This window comes from Bos taurus, chromosome 15, assembly GCF_002263795.3.
Source record: "Bos taurus isolate L1 Dominette 01449 registration number 42190680 breed Hereford chromosome 15, ARS-UCD2.0, whole genome shotgun sequence".
Lineage (NCBI taxonomy): Eukaryota > Metazoa > Chordata > Mammalia > Artiodactyla > Bovidae > Bos > Bos taurus.
The window spans coordinates 81,990,688-82,014,658 of NC_037342.1; the positions used below are offsets into that span (position 1 = coordinate 81,990,688).

General features: G+C 44.8%; 1 protein-coding gene across 4 annotated transcripts in view; it reads right to left on the minus strand.

Moving 5' to 3' along the window:
• Positions 1 to 4,638: 4,638 nt before the first annotated feature.
• Positions 4,639 to 23,971, minus strand: part of LOC518623 (glycine-N-acyltransferase-like) — a 51,875-nt gene continuing 32,542 nt past the window's right edge. For 2 of the 4 annotated variants that reach the window (XM_024975276.2, XM_059874731.1), the window contains exon 7: positions 14,747 to 15,668. In XM_024975276.2, the coding sequence (XP_024831044.1) occupies positions 15,266 to 15,668 (403 nt within the window). In that variant the 3' untranslated portion in view covers positions 14,747 to 15,265. 4 annotated transcript variants of the gene reach the window in all.

Genomic DNA, 23,971 nt, shown 5'->3' on the forward strand with positions numbered 1-23,971 from the left:
TGAGTCAGCTCTTCGCATCAGGTAGCCAAAGTATTGGAGTTTCAGCTTCAGCATAAGTCCTTCCAACGAATATTCAGGACTGATGTCCTTTAGGGTGGACTGGTTGGATCTCCCTGCAGTCCAAGGGACTCTCAAGAGTCTTCTCCAACACCGAAGTTCAAAAGCATCAGTTCTTCAGTGCTCAACTTTCTCTCCTTCCCACCAAAATGCCGAAATGCACTCACCAAGGCAGCACAGGGATATCCAGGGATGAAAGCTTAGACATACCTTATATAAATTCAACATGTAAGAGCCAGCACGTGGTACTTGCCTGTCTCTGTCTGACTTACTTCATTTGGTATAATAATCTCTAGGTCTACCTGCGTTGCTGCAAGTGACGTGGTCTCATACTTTCTTTACGGCTGATAAATGTTCCAGACTTTTTATGACTGAGAAATGCTGCATCTCCTTTAGCCATTCATTTGTTGTTGGACACTTAGGTTGGAGAAGCAAGATGTTTTCTTTGGCCCTGGGGCAGTTTTCAAAGGCCATTCCTGCTGATCCCTACCAAAACTCTTGAGTTCTGAGCAGGAAGAACATGATAGCTTTACCATCTTTGAGATGAAGACACTAGATGATGAAGATGAAGAGCTATTTGGCCTAACTCCCATAATTAATAAGTGGCAGAATCAGTCCTTAAAAGACAGAATTATTGAATGCTAGTCCTGGAAAAAGCGTGCAAATCATCTGACCCACACATTTCATAATATACAGAAACAGACCTCTGGAGAAAGGAAGTAACTTTTTGTGGTCTCAGATCTAGTTTTAGAATTATTTTTTTTATGGCTATTTATGTAAAATAAAGTGCTACCTCCTTAGTGCCTGGCACCGAGTCTGGCTATTAGCAGGCATTGAATGAGGAGCAACTGAGCACCAATGATTCTAAAGTCTCCTCCCATGACCCTCTTAGTCCAGAATATATTGATCGTAGCTGATGTCCATACAGACATTGTTTGGAATATGCTGGTGTATGATTTGGCACATTATTTACGTAAATACCATGTCAGTATGTACTCTGTGCTAAGTCGCTTCAATCATGTCCGACTCTTTGCGATCCTATGGACTATGGCCTGCCAGGCTCCTCTGTCCATGGGATTCTCCAGACAAGAACACTGGAATGGGCTGCCATGTGCTCCTCCAGGGGATCTTCCCGACCCAGGGATCAACCAGCTTCTCTCACGTCTCCTTCATTGGCAGGTGGGTTCTTCACCACTAGCGCTTGCCTGGGAAGCCCTACCCTATCAATATATCGTCCCTAATATCTGAGACAATAACCAAAGCTAACGCTGGACATACGTGTGCACACGGGTTTGACTTGAGAACCTGTAAAAATCACCACTGACTTGAAATCTCATCTGAAACAGGGGGGAATGTTTCTGAGTCAGATAAATGGGAATCAGGCAAGCCTCAGCTCTACAATTTACAAGTCTTTGCTCATCCTTTCTAGGCCTCTGCTCCTTTGTTCATAACCACTGAATACTGGTATCTCCTTCCAGGGATATTATGAGGATAAGGTGAATGGACATAACTTAGGGGGTGCTGGCCCCCATGGACTGTGTTAGAGGTTGAGTCTCGCACTTCCCCACAGAAGGTCGCATCTCCACCTTCATGAACTCAGGACTTTTTTTGTTTGTTTTCACGCATGGATTTCTCCCGTGTCCTCAGCATCTGGATACCATCTAAAGCAAGCATTTTGGCTGAAGCTTTATAAAGGACCAGGAACCATTAGGGAAATGAGAAGAGCTGGGAGAAGGGAGACTCAGAATCACCCTGCGTCATCATTTCCTTCCCTGGGACCATTGAGCAGGTCTCCAGATCCATAAAGGGGATCCCACTGGCGAGGGGCAGCTTTTTCCTCTTGAAGTTTCCCCTTCGGTCGGGCATTTCACTGCCCTTACTTCACAAGCGACGCCCACGTTTGTTTCATTGGCTCACTTGGCCCTGCTGTTCTTCGCTGCAGCCTGCAGGGTCCTTAGCTGCAGGATGTGGAATCTATCAGCTGTGTCGTGTGGGGTCTCGTCCTCCAACCAGGCATTGAACCTGAGCCCCCTGCTTTGGGGTCCTGGAGTCTTAGGCACTGGATCACTGGGAAAGTCAACACTCATGCATTTGAAAGGATAGAACTTTATTATTATTTTTTATATCAACTTGCCTTTCATTATCCCCAGATAAGCTATTCTGAGGGAATGTTCTGGAGGAATTTGTAACTTTGCACATGCTTAGCAGAATGGGCAGCATAAAGACCCTGAGATCCTTGAGAGAAGCCTGAAGAGACGAGAAGGAGAGAGATGAGGGACTAAGGATAAACTGCCCTCAGTTCTCATACGATTGCAGCACCACGAGTCTGGCCTGTGCAACGATTCACAGCATCACAGCCTCTGCAGAGATTCTATGCACGCCTCCCTCGCTCCGCTTCTCCTGAGAATCTCAGGTCACCACACATGAAGGCTCCTTTCTTTTGGCCAAGTGTGTTTTGGGCCACACTTGGCCCAAACTGTGTGAGGCATGTGTATGCAGCTTTTCAGCCTTTGTAGGTATTTTCCAAGTGAAAGGCATTTCGTTGATGCACATTGAGTCTGCAGACTCTGGTGAGCTGGGCCTTGTCTGACCCTGATTCAGGACAAATAAAAAATGTTTTCCTGTAAGACCTGGTTTTGCAATCTGTTCTCTTGGAAAGCTGTGCATTGACCCCTGAACCACAAACTCAGTGGGTCTTTCTTCAGTGCGTGCATGCTCAGTCATGTCTGACTCTTTGTGACCCCATGCATGGACTGGAGCCTGCCAGGCTCCTCTGTCCCTGGAATTCTCCAGGCAAGAATAATGGAGTGGGTAGCCATTCTCTTCTCCAAGGGATCTTCCCCACCCAGGGATCGAACCCGAGTCTCCCACATTGCAGACAGATTCTTTACCGTCTGAGTCACTAGGGAAGTCCTCAGTAGGTCTGAGCTGGGCTAATTGCTCCAAATCAGAAATGCAGGCATTATGCGGTCGGTGTAGTTCCCCTGACACGTCATGAGTGTGAAGATGAATTAAAGAATGCTTATTCAAAGCTGGAGTTGGGAAGCTGTGAAGGGAGGGCATTCAGACCCATGCTCGTCACTGCAGCTTGCGTGGATCAGCAGGGACAAGGAGGATTTCCTCTCTCACCCAGCAAAAGCAGGCTGCCCTGGTCTGCAGCCAGTTACGGAGAAGGCACTGGCGACCCACTCCAGTACTCTTGCCTGGAAAATCCCATGGATGGAGGAGCCTGGTAGGCTGCAGTCCATGGGGTCGCAAAGAGTTGGACATGACTGAGCGACTTCACTTTCACTTTTCACTTTCATGCATTGGAGAAGGAAATGACAACCCACTCCAGTGTTCTTGCCTGGAGAATCCCAGGGACAGGGAAGCCTGGTGGGCTGCCATCTATGGGGTCACATAGAGTTGGACACGACTGAAGCGATTTACCAGCAGCAGCAGCCAGTTAGAGCCTCCACCACTTCCAACTCTCCTTTTCTCCGGTGAATTTCTATTCAGAGCAACCCCTCCTAACTTTCTCCTTTCTTCGATAAAAGAATGCTCTCCTTTTATCCTCTGGGTTGTCTCTGTTTTAACCATTTGCTTCTCCTGAAATTCCTCGCTGTATGCGCAATCAGTTGCTCAGTCATTGCGACCCCATGGACTGTAACCTCCCAGGCTCCTCTGTCCATGGGATTTCCCAGGGGAGAATACTGGGAGTGTGTTGCCATTTCTTTCATCAGGGGATCTTCCCGACCCAGGGATCGAACCCTCATCTCTTGCATCTTCTGCACTGGCAGGCGGATTCTTTATTACTGAGCCACTTGGGAGGCCTCAGTTCCTCTGCTATTCTGGAATAAACTCTCTTGCGCGCTCTCTCTTTTTTTAAAACATAAACTTGCCCTTTGTTATGTTTAAGGTTGATATTTCAAAAAGAAGAGCAAGTGAAAGGGCAAATTGACCTTGTCTAGTGAGCAAATAGTCAAACAGGAATGTATAATGTATTGCAAAAATATCTTTACCAGGAGAAAACTTAACAGGGACAGAAAATTTTAAAAGGTGGGGGGAGGCAAATAAATTTAGAAAGCTCTACTGGACGCACGTCAGACTTTCCTCCAGGGCGTGAGTGGAGGAAACTCACATTCCTCCTGGTGGCGGACAGGGATGAATTACCAAGCAGTGGTGTGAGTGTGGTGGGCTCACTCCACTCCATGGTGTTCAGGACAACACATGACCCACCAGAGGGACAGCAGCTTACTGAGCTCTGGCTGATTATTGCCTCATGGGCAGAAGGTCTGCTTTGGCCAGATCTGAGATTTCAAGAGAACTGTGAATGAAATTCTGCATCAAAATGACCTATTTTTAAAAATGTTAGCATCTGAACCAACTGTTTCCTGAAACACTACACAGACCTCATTCCACAGACTCTGGAGCTTTGGAGGACGGGCTTCCTTCCTCTCCACCACCTGCTCCTTTGTTGCTAAGCACCTTCTCCTTGCATATTTCTGCTCGGTGTGTTAGTTGTTGGTGGTGTGGCTCCACAGGAAGTGAAGGAAGACCAGAAGAATAGGACAGCTTGTTGACCTCAAGGAGCTCACGGTGTAGGATAAAGGCAACAACTTTAATAAGAGTGCAGCAGAAGTGGAGTAATATTCAGCCATAAACAGAGGGATCTTGCTGATTACAACACAGATGGAGGGATTTCCCTGATGGTTCAGTGTCTGGGATTTCTCCTTCCAATGCAGGAGGTGCAGCTTGGATCCCTGGTTGGGGAGCTAGGATCCCATGTACCTCTGGGCCAAAACACCAAAATATAAAGCAGAAGCAATATTGCAACAAATTCAACAAAGACTTTTAAAATGGTTCACATAATAATAATAATAATAATAATAATAAACTTTTAAAAAGGCAGATGGAATTGGAGGGTTTTATGCTCAGTGAAATAAGTCAGAGAAAGACAAGTACGGTGTGCTGTCACTTATACGCTGTTGCTCAGTCGCTCAGTCGTGTCCTACTCTTTGCAACCCCATGAACTGCAGCACACTAGGTTTCCCTGTCCTGCACAATCTCTTGGAGTTTGCTCAGACTCATGTCCATTAAGTCGATAATGCCATCCAGTCATCTCATCCTCTGTCATCCCCTTCTCCTCCCGCCTTCAACCTTTCCCAGCATCAAGGTCTTTTCCAATGAGTCAGTTCTTTGCATCAGGTGACCAAAGTATTGGAGTTTCAGCTTCAGCATCAGTCCTTCCTTGAGCCCCCTCCTTGTGGTCCAAGGGACTCTAAGAGTTTTCTCCAGCACCACAGTTCGGAAGCGTCACGTCTTTAGCGCTCAGCCTTCTTTATGACTCAGAAAGAGAGTAGGTAAATTGTCCAAAGCCCCACAGCTTGTCCAAACCCTAAAGCCCCATGAGTTTTGGGTGAAGCAGTCTGGCTCTAGAGGCTGTGCGCTTACCCACCACACTTGACTCTCCAGGGCCACAAAATTTAGCTCACAAGTACCAAAAATTGGGTAGATTCAAACACATTTATTTTCTCACAGTTCTGGAGTCTAACAGGCCGAAATCAAGGTGTGGGCAGGGTGATGCTTCCTCTGAAAGCTTTGGGGGAGAAGCCTTCCTTGCCTCTTCCAAGCCCCTGGCTGCCACCAGTCCTCAGTGCTCCTGGGTTGGCTGATGCCTCGTTCCAGTCTCTGCGTCACTCCACGGAGCTCTCTCTGTTCTCCCTGTGTGTCCGTGGCCCCCTCCCCTCTGTATGTCTCTCTCCTCTCATGGAGACACTAATCAGCTCAATCCCCTATCACTCCAGCCTAACTCACTCACCGCCAAGAACTCTGCAGGTGTACCTTATTTAATGCCCTATGCTTCATTTTATTCTATCCCCTTGCCGCGTGTCCATATGTACAGGAGTTATGTAATATCATGGAGCGGCATCAGAGTTGACATTTCCTTCCCCATTGCTGGCCCCTCAGATTTTGTTCAGTCCTTGCTTATGTTTGTGTAGCTTTATCAAAATCTGCTGAGAGCTCTTTTCGTTTTTGAATTGTTTTCCTTGGATGAATTTCCTCTTCTGGGAATAATTGGGTCAAAGACTCTGAGTTTCACCCCGAAGGCATTGCCTGCTGCTCTCCTCTGCCGGCTCACCGTGAGTGTGTCCAGTGTCACGAACAATCTCAGTCTCAGTTGTTTTCAGTCTACCTTTTATTATGAGGCCCAATGCTTGGCTGTTGGTTTGAGTGGGCATCCCGGAGGGTGCTTCCAAATCCTGTACTTTTCAGGAAATTCATTACTATCACACCCCACAGATTTATCTGGAGGGTTACTGGAGTATAGTTGATTTACCGTGTTGTGTTAATTTTGGCCGTACAGCAAAAGGATTGATATATGTATACATAAATATGCCTTTTCCTATTCTTTTCTCTAGTGGTTTATCACAGCATGTTGACCATCTTTCCATGTGCTGTACAGTAAGATCTTGTTTATTCATTCTATATAAAGTAGTTTGCCTCTGCTAACCCCAACTCCCAATCCATCCGTCTTCTCCTCCTCCTAGCAAGCGAAAGTCTGTTCTCGATGTCTACGATTCTTTCTATTTCATAGATACGTTCATTTGTACTGTATTTTAGGTTCCACCGGTAAGTGATATCATACTGTATTTTTCTTTCTCTTCCTGCCTTACTCTGCTTTATATGACAATTTCTAGGTCCATTCATGTTGCTGCAAATGGTACTATTTCATTCTTTTTTATGACTGAGGCACCCCACCCCAGTACTCTTGCCTGGAAAATCCCGTGGATGGAGGAGCCTGGTAGGCTGCAGTCCATGGGGTTGCTAAGAGTCGGACACGACTGAGCGACTTCACTTTCACTTTTCACTTTCATGCATTGGAGAAGGAAATGGCAACCCACTCCAGTGTTCTTGCCTGGAGAATCCCAGGGATGGGGGAGCTGGTGGGCTGCCGTCTGTGGGGTCGCACAGAGTCGGACACGACTGAAGCGACTCAGCAGCAGCAGCAGCTGCAGTATTCCATTACGTGCATATTTCCCACACCATTTTTCTGCATTCATCTCTTGGTGGACATTTAGGTTGTCCATGTCTTAACTCTGTAAATAGTGCTGCTATGAGCATAGGAGGCACGTATCCTTCTGAATTATACTTTTGTCTGCGTGTCTGCCCGGGAGTGAGACTGTTGGGTCAAATGGCACCTCTGTCTTTAGTTTTATGAGGAGCCTCCATACTGTTTTCCAGAGGAGCCTCACCAACTACATTTACCTTCCCACCAACAGTGCAGGAGGGTTCCCTCTTCTCCACACCTTCTCCAGCATTTATTATTTGCAGACTTTGTAATGATGGGTATTCTGACCTCCCAGATTTGACTTGCATCTCTGCATCTTATATTTATGTAACTTTCTTGTGAATTACCCTGAGATAAAAGATAAGATCAGCCTTCATGAATTCTATATTTTTTAATAGTCTTCAGTTCAGTTCAATTGCTCAGTCGTGTCTGACTCTTTGGGACCCCATGAACCGCAGCACACCAGGCCTCCCTGTCCATCGCCCACTCCCAGAGTCCATCCAAACCCATGTCCATTGAGCTGGAGATGCCATCCAACCATCTCACCCTCTGTGTCCCCTTCTCCTCTTGCCCTCAATCTTTCCCAGCATCAGGGTCTTTTCAAATGAGTCAGCTCTCCACATCAGGTGGCCAAAGTATTGGAGTTTCAGCTTCAACATCAGTCCTTCCAATGAACACACAGGACTGATCTCCTTTAGGATGGACTGGTTGGACCTCCTTGCAGTCCAAGGGATTCTCAAGAGTCTTCTCCAACACCACAGTTCAAAAGCATCAATTCTTCGGCGCTCAGCCTTCTTCACAGTCCAACTCTCACATCCATACATGACTACTGGAAAAACCATAGTCTTGACTAGACGAACCTTTATTGGCAAAGTAATGTCTCTGCTTTTGAATATGCTGTCTAGGTTGGTCATAACTTTCCTTCCAAGGAGTAAGTGTCTTTTAATTTCATGGCTGCAGTCACCATCTGCAGTGACTTTGAAGCCCAGAAAAATAAAGTCTGACACTGTTTCCACTGTTTCCCCATCTATTTCCCATGAAGTGATGGGACCAGATGCCATGATCTTCGTTTTCTGAATGTTGAGCTTTAAGCCAACTTTTTCACTCTCCTCTTTCACTTTCATCAAGAGGCTTTTGAGTTCTTCTTCACTTTCTGCCATAAGGGTGGTGTCATCTGCATATCTGAGGTTATTGATATTTCTCCCAGCAATCTTGATTCCAGCTTGTGTTTCTTCCAGTCCAGCATTTCTCATGATGTACTCTGCATAGAAGTTAAATAAGCAGGGTGACAATATACAGGCTTGACATATTCCTTTTCCTATTTGGAACCAGTCTGTTGTTCCATGTCCAGTTCTAACTGTTGCTTCCTGACCTGCATACAGATTTCTCAAGAGGCAGATCAGGTGGTCTGGTATTCCCATCTCTTTCAGAATTTTCCACAGTTTATTGTGATCCACACAGTCAAAGGCTTTGGCATAGTCAATAAAGCAGAAATAGATGTTTTTCTGGAACTCTCTTGCTTTTTCCATGATCCAGTGGATGTTGGCAATTTGATCTCTGGTTCCTCTGCCTTTTCTAAAACCAGCTTGAACATCAGGAAGTTCACAGTTCACATATTGTTGAAGCCTGGCTTGGAGAATTTTGAGCATTACTTTATTAGCGTGTGAGATGAGTGCAATTGTGCAGTAGTTTGAGGATTCTTTGGCATTGCCTTTCTTTGGGATTGGAATGAAAACTGACCTTTTCCAGTCCTGTGGCACTGCTGAGTTTTCCAAATTTGCTGGCATATTGAGTGCAGCACTTTCACAGCATCATCTTTTAGAATTTGAAATAGCTCAACTGGAATTCCATCACCTCCACTAGCTTTGTTCATAGTGATGCTTCCTAAGACCCACCTGACTTCACATTCTAGGATATCCAGCTCTAGGTGAGTGGGAGTGATCACACCTTCATGATTATCTGAGTCGTGAAGACCTTTTTTGTACAGTTCTTCTGTGTATTCTTGCCACCTCTTCTTAATATCTTCTGCTTCTGTTAGGTCCATACGATTTCTGTCCTTTATTGATCCCATCTTTGCATGAAATGTTCCCTTGGTATCTCTAATTTTCTTGAAGAGATCTGTAGTCTTTCCCATTCTATTATTTTCCTCTATTTCTTTGCATTGATCACTGATAGTCTTAAGTAGTCTTAAGATCCTCAGGTGCTTTATAGTCTTAAGATCCTCAGAAACAAGACAAGGGTGCCTGCACATTGGTCTGGACTTTTCTTCAAGACATATCTTAGTACAATGTAACTGAAAATATTTCCCATATCCAGCATATATCTATACACTCAATACATATATGTTGATTGGATTAATCAATCTATCTATCTATGCCTCTGGAAGTTAGAATAATTGGACAGGTGATTAGAAGCATTTTGTGCCTTAACTCATTCTCACCATCCACCTACTGAGGGCATATTATGTGCCAGGTACAGTGATAAACATAATGGGTAGGATAAGAAGAGCTTCCTGCCCCAGAAGAGAACACAGTCTGGAAAAACAAACTCTAGCCTGATGTAGCAAATTCTGACATGGAGATATGCATAAGCGCTTGTGAGAGCAGAGAAAAGGGAGTGGTTACTCTGTCTAAGGTAAGAAATAAGAGGATTTCCCTAAGTGGTCCAGTGGTTAAGAATCCATCTGCTAATGCTCTGGGAAGATCTGCTCTGGGAAGATCCCACATTTTATGGGGCAACTAAGCCTACAACTGCTGAGCCCACATGCCCAAGCGACGGAAGCCTGCATGCCTAGAGCTCATCCTTCACAACAAGAGAAGCCACCGCAATGGGGAGCCCACAACCCGAGAGTGGCCCCTGCTCGCCCGATCGAGAGAGAGCCCGCCGCAGCTTCGAAGGCCCCATGCAGCCAAAAAATAAATTAAAAAATTTAAAAGTAAAAAACAAGAAAGGGAGTCAGTAGGGATGACAGGCCCTTCAGCTCGACTTGGATGAAGGGTGATTGGAAGCTGAACTCAGAAGAGAGGAGTTAGGTAATTCCAAATAAGGAACAAAATGCAAAAGGAACAGAGGTGTTGAAAAAGCAGACACCACCCTGAAGAAACATCCTGCGGCCTAATGTGGTGAGGAGCAGCCACAGAAGAGTCTGGGAAAGTAGGCCAGAGCCAGGTGGCAAATAAGACCCTCCTACATTTCCTAAGTGGATCTCAGGGAGTTCAGCGGCCACGGTCAAGGCGACCACAGCCTTCATGGTCTGGCTAAGTCTCTTCCCACCTCAAGAAGGAGATCCAAGGGTAAATCAAGCATGTGCCATTCTCTTCAAATGATGGACAAGAAGCTGGAAAGGAGACGGGGGCACACACACGAAAAACTCAGGGACATTCGCCAGTCCTCACATTGTCCAACCTGGTAAGGCAGCAGGATCCAAAAATAGAGTGAAGTCTTTGTAGCGTAGAGATGGTTTTCCACAGAAATGAACTGATATTGGTTTCATTTCTGCAAATCAGACCTTCCATGACCATCCTGAAGAAATCAGGAGGAGCAGAGCTGAAAGGAAGAGGCTCTGGGAAGTCAAAGTAAACGAAGAAGAATCCAGTAGGAACTGATGGCTCGGAGCTAAACCCTTAACTCTGCAGATAACTTGTAGTCAAAGGCCCTGTGAATGCAGGAGAACTCCGACCAAATCATGTGCATTGTCTGTTGCAGCGGGAGAGACAGTGCACTAGCCAGGAAAGAGGGTGCGTCTCAGGAAGAGGATGTCAGAAGGGGCTTGAGAGGCAGCTGATGGGAAAAGGGTCCACGCCTTGGGAGCCACATGGCTTGGATACTTCTAGGAAGCACTGCAGTTCTGTTTAAGGCTGTTATCCATGAAGCAGGGGGCAAAAATCAGAGGGAGAGGAGTAGCAGCCTCTTGTTACCTGTTTGGAACCCCAGAACAAATACCTTCAGAATTTGTGGTTTGGGCTGAAAGAGCTATTATAACAGACTAATTTCTACTATAGTGTTGCAGGGAAGAGCCAATTCTGTCTCTCCCTACTGCAGGGTCCCCAAGCCCCTCTTCCCTTGCTGACTTCAGGGCCTTTCTGGGGACGATGCTTTAGCTGGTGCTCAAGTATAAAATGGAGAAGGCAATGGCAAGCCACTCCAGTACTCTTGCCTAGAAAATCCCATGGATGGAGGTGCCTGGTGGGCTGCAGTCCATGGGGTCGCTAAGAGTCGGACGTGACTGAGCGACTTCACTTTCACACAATGGAGAAGGCAATGGGAACCCACTCCAGTGTTCTCGCCTGGAGAATCCCAGGGACGGCAGAGCCTGGTGGGCTGCTGTCTATGGGGTCGCACAGAGTCGGACAGGACTGAAGCGACGCAGCAGCAGCAAGTATAAAAAGCAGAGCTTTTATTATGGTGTGTTAAGGAAGCTGTGGTGTGGTGTTAAGGACCATGGTGGTCCCAAGTCTGAAGCTGATGTCATTCCCTTTCCTTCTATCTCCCTTCACGTAGGCAGTCCTTCCTCTGGCAGTGTTGGGGCAGTCTTCCCAGAGAGACTCAAAGATGAATTGTCGGTGGCCTCACCAATGAGACCCCCACAAGACCCTTAGTCATGTTACAGAGGATTCAAATATCTTGAAATAATGTGCTGCTGCCAAGTGAGAGCCCAGTCTCCTCCCTACGCAGAGCCTCCCCGACTTCTGTCCCTGGTAAACAAACTCCTCTCTCCTATACTGCTTTCATGGACCACATAGATTAAGCTTCCACAAGCAAACAGAGAATCTCTTTATTATATGTGGACAGGAGGAGGGAGATTAAGAAAGCTCAGCTTTCAGAAATGTAATAAAACCTGTCGCTTGCTATCTGGTTCTAAAGGATGGTCATTAGCCACTGTAGTTGCTGACCTTCAGCACACCCCTTGAAAAGATTTCAGGGTGGAGATCAAGAATGAGGCACTCATGCTCTGGGAAAGTTGGCAGAACAGGTCTTCAAAGAGTTAGACATTTTCAGGGAAAATGTTTACGAACTCCAATTCCTGTGTCTTTCCATACTCCTAAAATCACTAAAATCATTCACCGAGGTATCTGTTCATCATGCCTAACAGTGATCTACCAAGACGCATGCTTGGTTGCAAGTGCCCCTGCTCTAAAATCACATACACGCTGGTCTCCCCCTTTACCTTTTCATTTTTTAAACTTTTTTTTTTAAGTATAATTGATTGGACTGCAAGGAGATCCAGCCAGTCCATCCTAAAGGAGGTCAGTCCTGAATATTCACTGGAGATACTGATGCTGAAGCTGAAACTCCAATACTTTGGCCACCTGATGCAAAAAACTGACTCATTTGAAAAGACCCTGATGCTGGGAAAGATTGAAGGCAGGAGAGAAGCGGACGACAGAGGATGAGATGGTTGGATGCATCACCGACTCAATGGACATGAGTTTGGGTAAGCTTGGGAGTTGGTGATGGACAGGGAGGCCTGGCGTGCTGCAGTCCACAGGGTTGCAAAGAGTCAGACATGACTGAGTGACTGAACTGAACTGATTATGTTAGTTTCAGTTGTACAACGAAATGATTCAATTAGACATACACATGTATCTATTCCTTATCAAATTCTTTTCCCAGTTAGAGTGTTACCTAACATTAAGCAGAGTTCCCTATGTTGTACAGTAGGGCCTTATTTGGAGAAGGCAATGGCAACCCACTCCGGTACTCTTGCCTGGAAAATCCCATGGATGGAGGGGCCTGGTAGGCTGCAGTCCATGGGGTCACTAGGAGTCGGACACAACTGAGTGACTTCACTTTCACTTTTCACTTTCACGCATTGGAGAAGGAAATGGCAACCCACTCCAGTGTTCTTGCCTGGAGAATCCCAGGGGACAGGGAGCCTGGTGGGCTGCCGTCTATGGGGTCACACAGAGTCGGATATGACTGAAGCGACTTAGCAGGGCCTTGTTGGTCATCCATTTTAAATACAGCAGTGTGTACCTGTCAACCCCAAATCCCCTATCCCTCTCCCCTCCCCTCCCCACAGTAACCATCAATTCTTTCTCGAAGGCTGTGAGTCTGTTTCTGTTTTGTAAATAAGTTCATCTGTATATTTCCCCCACCCCAACCCCATTACCCCTCTGGAGGAATTCCTCAGTTATCTGAGGGGCTGTCTCACAGGCGAGTCCTCAGAAAATCCCACAGTGAATCTGAAACCCACAGCTTGCACCTTGTGCGTTTTTATTGATATTTCAGTCGACAGGAACAATTTTGTTCTTGGCTGAGTTGGGTCTCCTTTGTAATGTGTGGGCTCTTCCTGACGTCTGGACTCTTGGTTGGATGTGTGGGCTCTTCCTGACGTCTGGACTCTTGGTTGGATGTGTGGGCTCTTCCTGACGTCTGGACTCTTGGTTGGATGTGTGGGCTCTTCCTGACGTCTGGACTCTTGGTTGGATGTGTGGGCTCTTCCTGACGTCTGGACTCTTGGTTGGATGTGTGGGCTCTTCCTGACGTCTGGACTCTTGGTTGGATGTGTGGGCTCTTCCTGACGTCTGGACTCTTGGTTGGATGTGTGGGCTCTTCCTGAGGGGGCGTGCAGTCTTTCTCTAGCTGTACCATGAAGGCTTAGCTGCCTCTTAGCATGTGGGATCATAGTTCCCTGACCAGGCATCAAACCTATGGCCCCTGCATTGCAAGGCGGACTCTTAATCACATGACCAGCAGGAAAGTCTTGACAGAAACAACGTTAGTATCTTTTCCTGGGACAGTGTTGCTGAAACTCAGCCTCTGTTCCCTGGTGCCAAACAGCAATGTGCAGAGTTCTGAGTGAAGCAGAAACGAGTAGCTTTAGTTGCTTGACCAGACAAAGGAGGCCAGAGTGGGCTACTGCCTTGGAGACCATGTGGCCCATGCTGGACAGGGTAGTGAGAGGGTTTATAGTGTTCAGGGAGCAGGGTGTGGTCAGCGTGCACAGTTCTTGGATCAATTGGCATCAAAGTGAAGTTTCAAGCATCATCAACCTTCTCGTTTCAACCAGTCTAGGATCTTTGTTCTTGTGGTCAGCGGTTTTCATTTGGAGGGGGTCTTCTTCCTGTAAAAACCCCTTAGGAATGTGTGTCAGGTCTTTGTTTATACCTTTATCTATACCTTTCAGGGAACTGTGAGTTCAGTGATTCTGTAATATGGTAGAATTTTATTCTAAATTGTTACCTGTTCCCTAACCCAACAGTTATTCTTTGTTTCCACATCTTCACATTTTCCAATCATTAACTCTTGAGTCAGCATTTTACTTCAAAAGACAAGGGCACAGGGGTTTGCACAGTTTCAGTAGATGTTGCAAGAAAGGATACTGATACCAGTCAATTTTTCTCTTTTAATTTTCTATGCTGCAGTGTGTGTGTGTGTGTGTGTGTGTGTGTGTGTGTGTGTGTGTATGTAAATGGCTTCTCTAGTGGCTCAGTGGTAAAGAATCCGCTTTTAACGCAGGAGACTCAGGTTTGATCCCTGGGTTGGGAAGATCCCCTGGAGAAGGAAATGGTAATCCAAACCAGTATCCTTGCTGGGAAATCCCATGAACAGAGCTACCTGGGGGGCTACAGTCCATGGGGCCACAAAAGAGTCAGATATGACTTAGTGACTAAACAATAACAACACCTTTATAGATAGATAGAGAAATGTATAGTGTATTTGTATAATATATTTCATGTGATTATAATATAAGGCTTAAGAAATGACCTGAGATAGGAGGATCTTCAAAGATCTACTTAATGGACAGGTCACTCTCCAGCCAATTAAAAAGTCATAGAAAGTCAGAGGGGAAAAATTCATCATAAAGCCCACAAAATATTACAACACTTCTGGCAAACTGGAAAGAGTTAATGATCTAGGAGTTCCAGGAAGACCAATGTAGAAAAGCATGCAACTAAGTATAAATCATGACAAGGATGGTGAAAGCATCCAGGAACCGACAGCTGGGTACCTGGTCTGTTTCCTACTGAGGAAACAAGGAAATTCTGGGACGTATTTGAGCACAGAGACTGAATCTGTCTTGTTCACCACCCATCACTGCTTGCTCAGAGGTCAAGCCATTTCATCGCCCTTCATTACACTGTATTTTCTCTCTGTTGGCTCCTCCAGCCACATTCTGCGTTTGTTCAATGCTCTCTTGTGTTCAGGGCAGCTTTACAGAGGCACAAAGTTCCATTGGTTCCAGCCGTTGGGCACAAAGATACTCTGCATGTTGGAGCACACTTTTTGCATGATGTGATTGGCCTTGTCTACGTGGGAATACAAGGGGAAGCCAAGTTTGTCCAGAGTCTGGACCTGGACACAGGAGATGTAGGAGATGAGCCCCTGGGCCCGGTACTCAGGCAGGGTGCCTGCCATCCGCAGCTCTCCCGTCTGGTCCATCAGCATCCAGGACACAGGGGCCCCCTCGGGCCCCAGTAGGCATGTGCTGGGGAAGGTCTGGATACAGCGCTCGATGAACCTCTGGCTCCTTTCATTGCCACCGAAATACCAGAGTTTATTCACCAAGACAGCATGGGCAGGATCCAGGGTTGAGAGTGTCAACATCTTTTGGTGACTATTGGGAATTAAAAGAAAGAATAGCCCATAACATCAAAATGGCATTCAAGCCCTTGTGTCCCTGTCCTTTGAAGTCAAAGCCTTTTACTTTAGCCTCCCAGGCTTCCCCAGAATCTCAAAGGACTATCTCAAGGGTTCATGGTCAACGGGGCTCCCCTGGTGGCTCAGTGGTAAAGAATCCACCAGCCGATGCAGGAGATACGGGTTTCGGTCCCTAGCCGGAACAGTTAAGGCTTTGTGCCACAAATATGGAACCCACACTCTAGAGCTCATGGGCAACTACTGAGTCCACACACTCTAGAGACACACTCTGCACAAAGAGAAGCCACTGCGATGAGAAGCCTGTGTACTATGATGACAGAGTAGCCCCCAGTCACCACACTGGTGGTGAGAGAAAACCTGCATAGCAACAGTGACCCAGCACAGCCAAAAATAAATAATTAATAAAATCTTTTTTTTTTTTTTTTTAGAGCTAATGGAGAGATCAAATCATGATGGAGGAATAGAAGGACAAGCACTCATCTCCTACTGCAAGAGCACCAAAATTTCAACTAGCTTTTGAACACCATTGACAGGAGGACACTGAAACCCACCAAAAACAGGTTGCCCATGCTGAAGAAGCAGAAGTTGAATGGTTCTATGAAGACCTACAAGAGCTTCTAGAACTAACACCCAAAAAAAGATGTCCTTTTTATTATAGGGGACTGGAATGCAAAAGTAGGAAGTCAAGAGCTACCTGGAGTAATAGGCAAGTTTGGCCTTGGAGTACAGAATGAAGCAGGGCAAAGGCTAACAGAGTTTTGCCAAGGGAACACACTGGTCATAGCAAACACTTTCTTCCAACAACACAAGCGATGACTCTACACATGGACATCACCAGATGGTCAACACTGAAATCAGATAGATTATATTCTTTGCAGCCAAAGATGGAGAAGCTCTATACAGTCAACAAAAACAAGACCAGAAGCTGACTGTGGCTCTGATCATGAATTCCTTATTGCAAAATTCAGACTTAAATTTAAGAAAGTGGGGAAGACCAGTAGGCCATTTATGTATGTATGTTAGTCGCTCAGTCATGTCCGACTATTTGCGGCCCCACGGACTGTAGCCCACCAGGCTTCTCTGTCCATGGAATTCTCCAGGCAAGAATACTGGAGTGGATTGCCATTCCCTTCTCCAGAGGAACTTCCCAACCCAGGAATCGAACCCTGGTTTCCTGCATGGCAGGCAGATTCTTTACCGTTTGAGCTACAGGGAAGTCTCTAGGCCATTCAGGTATGATCTAAATCAAATCCCTTATGATTGTACAGTGGAAGTGAGGAATAGATTCAAAAGATTATATCTGATAGACAGAGTGCCTGAAGAACTATGGACTGTACAGGAGGCAGTGATCAAAATCATCCCCAAGAAAGAGAAATGCAAAAACCAAAATGGTCATCTGGGGTGGCCTTACAAACAGCTGAGAAAAGAAGAAAAGCAAAAGGCAAAAGAGAAAAGGAAAAATATACCCACCTGAATGCAGAGTTCCAAAGAATAGCAAGGAGAGACAAGAAAACCTTCCTCAGTGATCAATGCAAAGAAACAGAGGAAAATAATAGAATGGGAAAGACTAGGTATCTCTTCAATAAAATTGGAGATACAAAGGAAACATTTCAAGCTAAGATGGGCACAATAAAGGACAGAAACAGTAAGTACCTAACAGAAGCAGAAGAGATTAACAAAAGTTGGCAAGAGTACACAGAACTATGCAAAAAAGGTCTTCATGACCCATATAACCACAAAGGTGTGATCACTCATCTAGAGCCAGACATCTTGGAGTACAAAGTCAAGTGGGCCTTAGGAAGCATTACTATGAACAAAGCAAGTGGAAGTGATGGAATTCCAACTGAGTTATTTAATATCCTAAAGTATTATGCTGTGAAAGTGCTGCACTCAATATGACAGCAAATTTGGAAAACTCAGCATTGTCCATAGGATTGGAAAAGGTCAGTTTTCATTTCAATCCCAAAAAAGGCAATGCCAAAGAATGTATAACCTATCACACAATTGTACTCATTTCACATGCTAGCAAGGTAATGCTCAAAATCCTTCAAGCTAGGCTCTAACAGTACGTGAACTGAGAACTTCCAGATGTAAATCTGGATTTAGAAAAGGCAGAGGAACCAGAAATCAAATGGTCAACGTCTGTTGGATCATAGAAAAAGCAAGAGAATTCCAGAAAAACATCTACATCAGCTTCATTGACTATATTAAAGCCTTTGACTGTGTGGATCACAACAAACTTTGGAAAATTCTTCAGATCAGATCAGATCAGTCACTCAGTCGTGTCCGACTCTTTGCGACCCCATGAATCGCAGCACAACAGGCCTCCCTGTCCATCACCAACTCCCGGAGTTCATTCAGACTCATGTCCATCGAGTCAGTGATGCCATCCAGCCATCTCATCCTCTGTCGTCCCCTTCTCCTCTTGCCCCCAATCCCTCCCAGCATCAGAGTCTTTTCCAATGAGTCAACTCTTTGCATGAGGTGGCCAAAGTACTGGAGTTTCAGCTTTAGCATCATTCCTTCCAAAGAAATCCCAGGGCTGAGCTCCTTTAGAATGGACTGGTTGGATCTCCTTGCAGTCCAAGGGACTCTCAAGAGTCTTCTCCAACACCACAGTTCAAAAACATCAATTCTTCGGCGCTCAGCCTTCTTCACAGTCCAACTCTCACAGCCATACATGACCACAGGAAAAACCATAGCCTTGACTAGATGGACCTTTGTTGGCAAAGTAATGTCTCTGCTTTTCAATATGTTATCTAAGTTGGTCATAACTATCCTTCCAAGGAGTAAGCGTCTTTTAATTTCATGGCTGCAGTCACCATCTGCAGTGATTTTGGAGCCCAGAAAAATAAAGTCTGACACTGTTTCCACTGTTTCCCCATGTATTTCCCATGAAGTGATGGGACTGGATGCCATGATCTTAGTTTTCTGAATGTTGAGCTTTAAGCCAACTTTTTCACTCTCCACTTTCACTTTCATCAAGAGGCTTTTGAGTTCCTCTTCACTTTCGGCCATAAGGCTGGTGTCATCTGCATATCTGAGGTGATTGATATTTCTCCCAGCAATCTTGATTCCAGCTTGTGCTTCCTCCAGTCCAGCATTTCTCATGATGTACTCTGCATATAAGTTAAATAAGCAGGGTGACAATATACAGGCTTGACGTACTCCTTTTCCTATTTGGAACCAGTCTGTTGTTCCATGTCCAGTTCTAACTGTTGCTTCCTGACCTGCATACAAATTTCTCAAGAGGCAGATCAGGTGGTCTGATATTCCCATCTCTCAGAATTTTCCACAGTTTATTGTGATCCACACAGTCAAAGGCTTTGACATAGTCAATCAAGCAGAAATAGATGTTTTTCTGGAACTCTCTTGCTTTTTCCATGATCCAGTGGATGTTGGCAATTTGATCTCTGGTTCCTCTGCCTTTTCTAAAACCAGCTTGAACATCAGGAAGTTCACGGTTCACATATTGCTGAAGCCTGGCTTGGAGAATTTTAAGCATTATTTTACTAGCATGTGAGATGAGTGCAATTGTGCGGTAGTTTGAGCATTCTTTGGCATTGCCTTTCTTTGGGATTGGAATGAAAACTGACCTTTTCCAGTCCTGTGGCACTGCTGAGTTTTCCAAATTTGCTAGCATATAGAGTGCAGCACTTTCACAGCATCATCTTTCAGGATTTGGAAAAGCTCAACTGGAATTCCATCACCTCCACTAGCTTTGTCCATAGTGATGCTTTCTAAGGCCTGCTTGACTTCACATTTCAGGATGTCTGGCTCTAGGTCAGTGATCACACCATCGTGATTATCTGGGTTGTGGAGATCTTTTTTGTACAGTTCTTCTGTGTATTCTTGCCATCTCTTCTTAATATCTTCTGCTTCTGTTAGGTCCATACCATTTCTGTCCTTTATCGAGCCCATCTTTGCATGAAATGTTCCTTTGGTATCTCTGATTTTCTTGAAGAGATCCCTAGTCTTTCCCATTCTGTTGTTTTCCTCTATTTCTTTGCATTGATCGCTGAAGAAGGCTTTCTTATCTCTTCTTGCTATTCTTTGGAACTCTGCATTCAGATGCGTATATCTCTCCTTTTCTCCTTTGTTTTTCGCTTCTCTTCTTTTCACAGCTATTTGTAAGGCCTCCCCAGACAGCCATTTTGCTTTTTTGCATTTCTTTTCCATGGAGATGGTCTTGATCCCTGTCTCCTGTACAATGTCATGAACCTCATTCCATAGTTGATCAGGCACTCTATCTATCAGATCTAGGCCCTTAAATCTATTTCTCACTTCCACTGTATAACCATAAGGGATTTGATTTAGGTCATACCTGAATGGTCTAGTGGTTTTCCCTGCTTTCTTCAATTTAAGTCTGAATTTGGCAATAAGGAGTTCATGGTCTGAGCCACAGTCAGCTCCTGGTCTTGTTTTTGCTGACTGTATAGAGCTTCTCCATCTTTGGCTGCAAAGAATATAATCAATCTGATTTTGGTGTTGACCATCTGGTGATGTCCATGTATAGAGTCTTCTCTTGTGTTGTTGGAAGAGGGTGTTTGTTATGACCAGTGCATTTTCTTTGCAAAACTCTATTAGTCTTTGCCCTGCTTCATTCCATATTCCAAGGCCAAATTTGTCTGTTACTCCAGGTGTTTCTTGACTTCCTACTTTTGCATTCCAGTCCCCTATAATGAAAAGGACATCTGTTTGGGGTGTTAGTTCTAAAAGGTCTTATAGGTCTTCATAGAACTGTTCAACTTCAGCTTCTTCAGCATTCTGGTTGGGGCATAGACTTGGATTACTGTGATATTGAATGGTTTGCCTTGGAAATGAACAGAGATCATTCTGTCGTTTTTAAGATTGCATCCAAGTACTGCATTTTGGACTCGTTTGTTGACCATGATGGCTACTCCATTTCTTCTGAGGGATTCCTGCCTGCAGTAGTAGATATAATGGTCATCTGAGTTAAATTCACCCATTCCGGTCCATTTCAGTTCGCTGATTCCTAGAATGTCAACACTCACTCTTGCCATCTCTTGTTTGACCACTTCCAATTTGCCTTGATTCATGGACCTGACATTCCAGGTTCCTATGCAATATTGCTCTTTACAGCATCGGACCTTGCTTCTATCACCAGTCACATCCACAGCTGGGTATTCTTTTTGCTTTGGCTCCATCCCTTCATTCTTTCTGGAGGTATATCTCCACTGGTCTCCAGTAGCATATTGGGCACCTACTGACCTGGGGAGTTTCTCTTTCAGTATCCTATCATTTTGCCTTTCCAAACTGTTCATGGGGTTCTCAAGGCAAGAATACTGAAGTGGTTTGACATTCCCTTCTCCAATGGACCACATTCTGTCAGACCTTTCAACCATGACCCGCCCATCTTGGGTTGCCCCACGGGCATGGCTTAGTTTCATTGAGTTAGACAAGGCTGTGGTCCTAGTGTGATTAGATTGACTTGTTTTCTGTGAGTATGGTTTCAGTGTGTCTGCCCTCTGATGCCCTCTTGCAACACCTACTGTCTTACTTGGGTTTCTCTTACCTTGGGCATAGGGTATCTCTTCACGGCTGCTCTAGCAAAGTGCAGCCAATGCTCCTTACCTTGGACAAGGGTTATCTCCTCACCGCCGCCCTTCCTGACCTTCAATGTGGAATAGCTCCGTATCCCACCCCTAGCCCTAGCGCCTACCTCCTAACCCTATGCTCCTAGACCCTGCCTGGGATTCGAACTCCTAACCTACAGACCTGCCTGCCTACCTGACTCTACCTGCTATGCTACCGCAACTAGCTTGGAAAATTCTTAAAGAGGTCTGAATACCAGACCACCTTACCTGCCTCCTGAGGAACCTGTATGCAGATCAAGAAGGAACAGTTAGAACGAAACATGGAATAACAGACTGGTTCAAAGTTGGAAAAAGAGTATGTCAAGACTATATTTTCACCCTGCTTATTTAACTTTTATGTAGAGTACATCACGTGGAATGCCAGGCTGGATGAAGCACAAGCTGGAATCAAGAGTGACAGGAGAAATATCAACAACTTCAGATATACAGAAGACACCACCTTAACGGCAGAAAGCGAAGAGGAACTGAAGAGCCTCTTGATGAATGTGAAAGAGGAGAGTGAAAAAGCTGGGTTAAAACTCAACATTAAAAAACTTAAGATTATGGCATCTGGTCCCATCACTTCATGGCAAATAGATGCGGGAAAAGTGGAAAAAGTGACTGACTTTGTTTTCTTGGGCTCCAAAATCACTGCAGATGGTGACTGCAGCCATGAAATTAAAAGGTGCTTGCTCCTTGGAAGAAAAGCTATGATCAACCTAGACACCATATTAAAAAGCAAAGACATCACTTTGCCAACAAAGTGATGCATATAATCAAAGCTATGGTTTTTCCAGTAGTCATGTACAGATGTGAGAATTAAACCATAAAAAGGCTGAGTATTTAAGAGTTGATGCTTTTGAACTGTGGTGTTGGAGAAGACTCTTGAGAGTCCCTTGGACTGCAAGGAGATCCAACCAGTCTATTCTGAAGGAGATCAGCCCTGGGATTTCTTTGGAAGGAATGATGCCGAAGCTGAAACTCCAGTACTTTGGCCACCTCATGCGAAGAGCTGACTCACTGGAAAAGACTCTGATGCTGGGAGGGATTGGGGGCAGGAGGAGAAAGGGATGACAGAGGATGAGATGGCTGGATGGCATCACTGACTTGATGGACATGAGTCTGAGTGAACTCCGGGAGTTGGTGATGGACAGGGAGGCCTGTTGTGCTGCAATTCATGGGGTCACAAAGAGTTGGACACGACTGAGTGACTGAACTGAACTGAACAACCAAGAATATGCTACCCAACAAGACTCTCATTCGTATTTCACGGAGAAATCAAAAGCTTTCCAGACAAGCAAAAGTTAAGAGAATTCAGCACCACCAAAACAGATTCACAGCAAATGCTAAAGGAGCTTCTTTAGGAAGGAAACTCAAGAGAAGGAAGAGACCTAAAAAATTAAGAAAATGACAATAGGGTCCTATCAATAATCACATTAAATGTAAGTGGATTAAATGCAACAACAAAAAGACATAGATTGGCTGGATGGATGCAAATCTGTGCATGTATCCACTTCCACTTACCACATCACTCTACTTAACCCCCCAAATTGCATGCAATTATTTTATACTCATAGATTAATCATGCTTCCATTGTGGCTTGCAAGTGTAATTATCTTTTATTTTTAGTTTGGCTATTACTTGTGAAAACTGATAAACATCTTTTACTACCGTGATTATGTAGCTAGTGTTCATTTTAATACCATTGCATCATGATCGGTCAACAGAAAATAACAGACTTTATCACTAAAACTACCACTTAATAGAAAAACTTGTAATCACTTTTTAAAATCCAGCTGCATATCAGAATTATCTTGGAATTTCTTGGAAAACACAAATGTGCCCAAAGTTCCAGATGTGATTTTAATGAGCTGCCATCTTCAGAAACAGCTGGAATATATGATGTTTCACTTTTATCCAGTTTGTTTCACTTTTTCTATTTCATAGTCAGTGATCCCATTTCCATTCAATATCACAGTAATCCAAGTCTATGCCCCAACCAGTAATGCTGAAGAAGCTGAAGTTGAACAGTTCTATGAAGACCTACAAGACCTTTTAGAACTAACACCCGAAAAAGATGTCCTTTTCATTATAGGGGACTGGAATGCAAAAGTAGGAAGTCAAGAAACACCTGGAGTAACAGGCAAATTTGGCCTTGGAATATGGAATGAAGCAGGGCAAAGACTAATAGAGTTTTGCGAAGAAAATGCACTGGTCATAACAAACACCCTCTTCCAACAATACAAGAGAAGACTCTATACATGGACATCACCAGATGGCCAACACCGAAATCAGACTGATTATATTCTTTGCAGCCAAAGATGGAGAAGCTCTATACAGTCAGCAAAAACAAGACCAGGAGCTGACTGTGGCTCAGACCATGAACTCCTTATTGCCAAATTCAGACTTAAATTGAAGAAAGCAGGGAAAACCACTAGACCATTCAGGTATGACCTAAATCAAATCCCTTATGATTATACAGTGGAAGTGAGAAATAGATTTAAGGGCCTAGATCTGATAGATAGAGTGCCTGATCAACTATGGAATGAGGTTCATGACATTGTACAGGAGACAGGGATCAAGACCATCTCCATGGAAAAGAAATGCAAAAAAGCAAAATGGCTGTCTGGGGAGGCCTTACAAATAGCTGTGAAAAGAAGAG